This window comes from Morone saxatilis, unplaced genomic scaffold, assembly GCF_004916995.1.
Source record: "Morone saxatilis isolate NCDOM2014 unplaced genomic scaffold, NCSU_SB_2.0 Contig4, whole genome shotgun sequence".
Taxonomy (NCBI): Eukaryota; Metazoa; Chordata; class Actinopteri; family Moronidae; genus Morone; species Morone saxatilis.
The window spans coordinates 1,274,244-1,281,989 of NW_023339984.1; the positions used below are offsets into that span (position 1 = coordinate 1,274,244).

General features: G+C 39.4%; 1 protein-coding gene across 1 annotated transcript in view; it reads left to right on the plus strand.

Moving 5' to 3' along the window:
• adam19a (ADAM metallopeptidase domain 19a) overlaps positions 1-7,746 on the plus strand; it is a 71,412-nt gene that overhangs the window by 6,573 nt on the left and 57,093 nt on the right. Inside the window, exons 3-6 of the mRNA XM_035675707.1 lie at positions 1,967-2,150; positions 6,420-6,485; positions 7,096-7,167; positions 7,552-7,718. Of these exons, the coding sequence (XP_035531600.1) occupies positions 1,967-2,150; positions 6,420-6,485; positions 7,096-7,167; positions 7,552-7,718 (489 nt within the window). The remainder of the gene's footprint in view (positions 1-1,966; positions 2,151-6,419; positions 6,486-7,095; positions 7,168-7,551; positions 7,719-7,746) is intronic.

Sequence of the window (7,746 nt, forward strand, 5' to 3'; positions counted from 1 at the left end):
CTGCCTTGCATCACTCTTGGCTAGTAGAAAACAGTCGTTAGCAATTGTTAGTAATATGAGCAGCTATAGCTCAGGAGGCAGAGCGGGTTGTCCACTAATCAGGAGGTTGGCGGTTTGATCCCTGGCTCCTCCTGCTGCATGTCGAAGTGTTGAGCAGTGTTGACCTTGAGCAAGATACTGAACCCCAAATTGATGCTGTGGATGAATGTGTGATGTGTGATTGATGATAGGTCATCAATCACTGTATGAAAGTGTGTAAATGGGTGAATGTGGCATGTAGTGTTAAAGCTTAGAGTGATTGTAAGACTAGAGAGCTGTACAAGTTGGACTCTGTGTTGTGATGGTTGCCGGCTGTTTGCAGAAGTTAGCGCGGACTCAATTTATAAGCCATCATTAGCTAGTTAGCATTGCACACTGTCAGGAAGCGGAGAGAGAAGGCACTCGGGAGCGTGGATAAATGTCACATCCTTTGTATTTTTCCAGAAAATCTGTCCCAAAACCTTGTATAGAATCAGTCCAAAGTCTGGGTTTTGAGTTACAACCTGGCAATAAAAAGTGATTAATACATAAAAATAATGCGACATTTACATACCTTTTTAAAACGCTCTTTATTCTTTAACATGAAAACATATGAACTTATTTTTGATAGAGATCTTTCATATTTTGTTACTTTCTACAACCACTTTTCAGGTCCACAGAGTGTGCATGTTAGTAAAAAGACAGATTTTGGGTGGGACTGTGATTTTGGTTCTAACTTGGTTTTATAGTTAATGTATTTATAGTCTCTTAAAAGCCCTAAAAGGAAATGAGAGATGGATGGACACAGGTTATACTAAATATATATATATCCTCCTTTAATATCCTCCCTCACTTTTAAGCGGCCAGGGGAGTTTAGATGTCATCTTCAGTTATCTTCAGTTAGTAGTTCTTTTTCTTCAGGATTCTGATAGAGAGTTAGGGTTATGAGTAAAAGGTGTGGAGTCACCTTTCAGAGGTCAGATGCCATCCTCTGGGACTGAGGCAGTCCAATTGGATGAGGGTTCAGAGAGGAATCGGGTCAGTAGAAGATCTTCAAAAGAACAGAAGTACAAGTATGTGTCAGAGTCTGTGGATTCACAGCTACCAGCCAGTCAGTCGCTGCTAGCATTAGCTCCTGTTGCAATCATTCAATATGAAAGGCTTTCTTAGTGCACTGGATTTAATCTTTAAATTGTACAAATGTACATAATTGAGAAGCTAATTTGAATCAGGAATCTTTTTGAATTGAAATCTGACCCCAAGACTCAAAACAGAATCGTGTGGTACTAAAAGATATACAATCCTACTCCTTAGAACTCATTATAGTGTTTTATACTACAGTATCAAAGTAATCTAGTACACTTGACACTTGTTAACTTTTTTCTTGTTGCGCTATTAATATTGTTTTGACCTTGCCAAGGCTCAGAATGACACTCTTGTCTATCTATTCATATAGAGGTATTTACCCCATGTTAAAGTTCTGTCTATCTTGATTCTGCCCACAGTGTGATTTGATTTCAGTAAGGAATTTGAGTAGCTGGCAGACTGACAAATACAGTGTTAAGAGAAGTAGTCAGATTACACACAGGGGACTGTTACGAGAACAAAGCAAGGGTCAACTTTTTAGTAGTTTCGCGAACAAGGTTAAATGCCTGTATATGTTTGAGTCAAACTAGTTGTACAAAGTTCGAAGAGGTATAAATACTTTTGGCTTTCAATGTGGTCAGACCACATTCTAAGGTGGGGCAAAAGGTGTTGTAGGGGGCGGGACGGAATTAATTGTACACTTTTATTTTGGCATTTTTATTTTTTATTTTCAACAGCAAATATAGCAACAAAAAACAGGCAGCATCGTTCAGTGTTTCAGACCTTCTGAAGGTCATGATCCCATTTTGGTGTCTTCCTCAAGCTCACCAGCATTAGTTCTCTTCTTTCTGTCTTCACACAGGGGCCTGATATCCATGAATTCTACTGACACCTACTACCTGGAGCCAATTAGCGGAGTGGATCCTCTCCACCATTCGCTGTTGAGTGCAGAGGAACTGCCAGTTAAAGGTGGAAACTGCAGCCACGGCCATCACACCACACAGTCCAACCACATCTCCAACCTGCTCAGTTCATTTCATTCTAGGGTGAGTCTCCCATGCACCTTTCATTTGCTACAAGTTGTGGTTTTGACAATATTAGTTTGTTTTCCTAATATGAACATAAGTAGTGTGACAATACTAGAATTTTATCTTCAACACTAACTTTAGAGAAACAATAATCTATTTTACAAAATACACTTGTTTGCTGTCTTGCCCAACATAGACAAGAAGATCAATAACAATTTTATCTCTGTGCGTCCCCAGCTTTTATCCGTTTTCTTGACTAAAAGAATTTCTGAAGGACAAGGTTGTTGCTTATATCTTCTGCCTCATTTGCAGTCTTTCAATTCAGTTGAAAAAAATTGCTCTTCTTCATAACATAAGGATAGATAAACATAACATAGTTGTGATGTTCTGTTTATATCTTTCTCTCATAATAACATCTAAATTTGCACAATACAGACTTTCCTCCATCTGATCCATTCTTTTTTTCAGTTCCTGCCGTCCTTGTGAATTACTACAATGCATTGAACTTTTGATTTGTAAGAGGAAGATGGTAGTTACACAGTAAAACCAACCATATAAGACAACTTCAGAACTTTACTCGAACACTTGAAATTTCTTGCTGTCCCCATACAAAACAACAAAAGTTTGAAACAAAATTGAGTGAAATCTGTAAGCCAATTCATGCAGACAGCTCAAGTCAGTGCTACATTCACATGGCATGTTCTGCCGGAAAGATGTACACCGATCAGCCATAACATTGTGACCACCTGGGCACCCTGGTGGTCATCATGTTCTGCAGCTCCATACCAACAAACTGTGACCGGGAACACTCCACAAGAGCTGCAGTTTTGGAGGTGCTCTATCCCAGTGGTCTAGCCATCATAATGTGGCCCTTGTCAAAGTCGCTTAAATCCTTACGCTGCCCATTTTTCCTGCTTCTAACACATCAACTTTGAGGATAAAATGTTCGCTTGCTGCTATGTATATCCCACCCACTGACAGGTGGCATGAAATCCAGACAATCAGTGGTATTCACTTCACCAGTCAGTGCTCAGAATCAATATGGTGGATTGGTGTATGCAATAGGCCTCCACGTCAGCCTCCACGTCAGCATCCACCTTTAGGCTCTAATTGCATTTTCCTGTGAAGTGGAGGTACAGGTTAGTCAACGTTCTTTTAAGGGAGCTCTTAGTAGGGAGTGATAAATTCACACATCAATAACACTGTGCCATTTGAGTTGGATAACTGAATCAAGCTCTATACTATGGTTAGACACAAATGTTCCCTCCTCATCAGCTGTATCATCCAGCCGTGACGCAGCACATACAAACAGTACCCAACAGCCTAGTGCTCAGTATCTCTGGAATCTTCACAAGTCATCCCAACCTTTCAGCAGGACTATTCAAGCTTTGTTTTGTTTGTTTGAAGCTGAATTTCACAGTGGGTACATTGAAAAGGACACAAAAGTATTTGTGTTTGTTCATTTACCACCTCTTATGTGATTTATCTAGTCATAACTTTCTTTTGGTTTGGTTTATTACGTAGTGAACTGAAATCACCATCCACATGGGGACACTTTGTCATATGGAAACACAATATTGAATAGGTCTCGATGCCATTTTAGGGCCCAGTATTGCTCTCACACCACCTGGAAATGGAGGGAATTATGGCTTTGACTCAGCTCTTCAGGTCTGTTAAGGCCATGGATTCCAGTCAATTTCCTGAGCCTTTATAAAGAAAGAGAACTAAACACAAGCCTAGTTTGCTCATCCGCAGTTATAAATGATAAAAAGGCTCCTCAGTGGGCCATTTTGCCTTCATCTGTCTCCACTGCTGGGACAAACAGTCATTCTTTGGTTTTCATATTTCTTCCCATATTTATCATTTTCCCATTTACGTTCTCAATCACTTTAAACTGTTCTCATCTTCCTCCACTCCTCATGTGCTAAAGCCCTCTTAGCTCTCCACCAGGGCATCATCCTTTCCCCCTATTTCTTTATCTTCCTCCCTCCTGCACCATACCCCTTGGCTCTCCCAATTCCCTCCACTGCCACCCATTAATCCTGGGTTGTTATGCAGAAATGCCAGCCACAGCAGACTCCAGGCTGAGTCCCAAGGCTTTTGCCACTATTTGCCTCTCAAATAAACAATGCAATGTGTTAGTGTGGATATATGTGTGTGCACGTGTGTGGGTCTGAGCTCCACAGGCTGCCATCACAGCACCACAGATTCCCCGCCAATCCGCAATATTGGTTCTAAGTCCAGACCAAGTCTCCCCGCACGTAAATCAATGAGTTTTAATTACAGCGGAGCCCTTCCCTAATGGCTGTAATCAAGAATTAGGGGAGTGGAAACTTAATGATGGATGGATATAAGGAGTCGTAAAAGCTTTGTAAACACAACAGCATAGATGGCTAGGAGGCTACTCGTACATATTAGGTTTTTCACCTCTTTATGCACCACTTTCAGACTGTGTAACTGCAAGATTTTAACCAGTTTTATAAGGTCGAATAATTCAATTCAATTCAATTTTATTTGTATAGTGCCAATTCATTCAATAATCAGGTCTGGTTTCTTGTTCTGTTTTGCAGTCCTATACTGACACCAGTACCTACTGACCTGCATAATTCTTTTCTCATGTTTTGTTACAATTCATGATACTGGGTTCACAATATGATTTTGTCATGATTTAAAGAAAAAAGAGAAGAGAAATTATGACTGAAAAAAATTCCTTTATTTTTTAGACAAAAAATCTACAAAATATATTTTCTCTTATGTTCTTTAAACAAGATGGTGTCTTCATTTTTCTTCATCATCTTTCATATTACATATCACTCCTAAGTTTCTCAATCATAACTCTATAGTTCAGTTTATAAAGCAAGTCTGATTGTTTGGGAACAGTGGCTCCCATGTACTTAACTCAGTAACTTTAACTGAAAGATTACTGAGAAACTCAGGATCTGGATATGGTAAATGACAAATGGACCTGTACTTGGCTATAGGGGGCCTTTCTAGTCTTCCGACCACTCAAAGCGCCTTTACACTACGTGCCACATTCACCCTTCACACAACACATTCACTCAGTGATGGCAAAGTCCATCGAACAGAACTAACATCATTCATACACATTCACACACCGATGCTATGCATCGGAGCAATTTGGGGTTCAATATCTTGCTCAAGGACACGTGGCAGGAGGGCCGGATCGAACCAACAACCTCTGATTGGGGATGACCGCTCTTTTTTTTTTTTTTTTTTTTTTTTTTTTTTTTTTTTTTTTATTTTTTTTTTTTTCTTTTTTTTTTTTTTTTTTTTTTTTTTTTTCCCTCTGAGCCACAGCCGATATGGTTTACTCTAACCTTTTTGTAAGGTCCAGTTGTGGTTAAACGGGTTCCTCAGAATGTAGGTGAAATACAATTATGTCATCACCATACAGAGTATTATTATTTTAGGGTTATTTCTGATGTTGATAGCCAGGGGTTCTATGCATGTGGCAAACAGCAGCGGGCTCAGTGGGCAGCCTTGCAGTAAACCACGGTGTAGGCTACAAAGGGAAAATCTCTGGGCTGGTATGGACTGATGCAGTTGGATAGGCATAGAGCCTCTCTATATCAAGTGCAAGGACTGACTCATTCTGATTACTGTATACAATATTCAATAGTCTACAAACATCAAAAAGGGAAATCTTCATACTTCATACATTCTTGAATGTTTGTTGTTACAGTAAGATAAACTGCTGTATCTTTGTAAGCACATATTAATGTGAAAAATGACATCTTCACTTGGATACACGCCTAAAAGGTTTCATAACTGAATTGTACTCTTGAATAAATTGATTAATTGATCTGCTACAGTCAGAAAACCTGGCACCGTCAATACAATTTAAATGTATTCAATTTAAAAATATACTAGAATCAAAGTTTATTAACTAAAAATAAAGTAGAAGAAATAGTAGTATAATACAGTACAGTATAGTATATTATAGTACAGTATAGTACAGTATAGTATATTATAGTACAGTATAGTATAAAACAGTATAGTATATTATAGTACAGTATAGTATAGAACAGTATTGTAAATTATAGTACAGTATAGAATAGTATTGTATATTACAGTACAGTACAGTATATTGCAGTACAGTACAGTATAGAACAGTATTGTATATCATACTACAGTATAGAGTATTGTATATCATACTACAGTATAGAGTATTGTATATCATATATTATAGTACAGTGTATTGTATCGAGCAAGCCAATTAGACCTGTGAATAATCTTGTTCCCATCTGTTTTTGTCGTTACTGTCAGGTTAAAAGGAATGCCTGGGGTACCACCAAGTACATGGAGCTGTACATAGTGGCTGATAACACACTGGTAAGCTAACAGTTAATCTCTACCTCATTCACTCCACAGCAGAATATTCCTGTATCAGTGTGAGGGCCACACTTGTCCACTGACGTAAAAAAAAACATCAGTGACACACGAGGACGGAAACAGGGTCCACATCTTAAACAATTATCTCATTGCAGCTAATGGAGCTCTTTCAGACTGAGAGCACGAAGCAGACATGGCAAGGGAAAAAGCATGTGGAGACGAAGTGGAAGGAATTGTCTGCTTAATGAGGGAGTATATTTAGGTGGAATCTAAAGGTGGAAGGACATTCAGATGGACACTAAGCTGTAGTGATGAGACGCTAGATCTTCATAAAAGTCCATTTAGGCTTCTGCCTGCTACATTAATGCCATGGTAACAGCACATGGTGACCAATAAGAGTATGGTCCTCTCCCTCTGTAATTGGTATAATTATGATGATGGACCGGGGTAGAAGTGGTAAAGCAGCACTGGTTGGGTTATAGTGTTGTTTTCATGGGTCATTAGTCTCTGTAGAGACTTTAAAATGGATTGTCTCTAACATTTGATTTATTTTGCTGACCGCTGACCTCATTCATGTTGCTAATACTCCGCCATCTTCTCTTTTCTGCAGTTCAGAAGGCAGAATAAGGACTATGAAAAGACCAAGACGAGGATAATGGAAATTGCCAATTACGTGGATAAGGTAAGGCTGATGGGTTCTCCTGCGTACTGCAGTTCTCCAGAGAACAAACAGCTCCATTCAGCAACTAATAGATATTGTCAAACACTCATTGCATATCTCAATGCCATCTTTTACTAATCTACTTTGAAGTTTGTTGTTTTTGATGTTCCAAATAAATAATGAGTGATTGAAAAGTGTACACAGATATTTGCTGTCGTATGAAACCTCATCAGGATTTAATCAATAGTGTCCTTTAACAACCCTTAAGGGGAGATTGGGAAGGAATTGCCTTGTGTGACCAGACTGTGTTATAGGAGCTTATGACAAGATTGTGGACAAACCTGTGTTTTTGTGTGCCTGTGTGTGTGCAGGTACATATTTGTTGTTGTTTCTCTCTGTGTTCAGTTCTATAGGGCCCTAAACATCCGTGTGCCTTTGATTGGCCTGGAGGTTTGGACTGACAGGGATCAGTGTATTGTCACCGAGGAGCCAAACGCCACCCTCTGGTCCTTCCTCCAGTGGAGGCAGAAGCTGAAATCCCGGAAGAAACATGACAACGCCCAGCTGCTGACGTGAGTACTGGACACACACACACACACA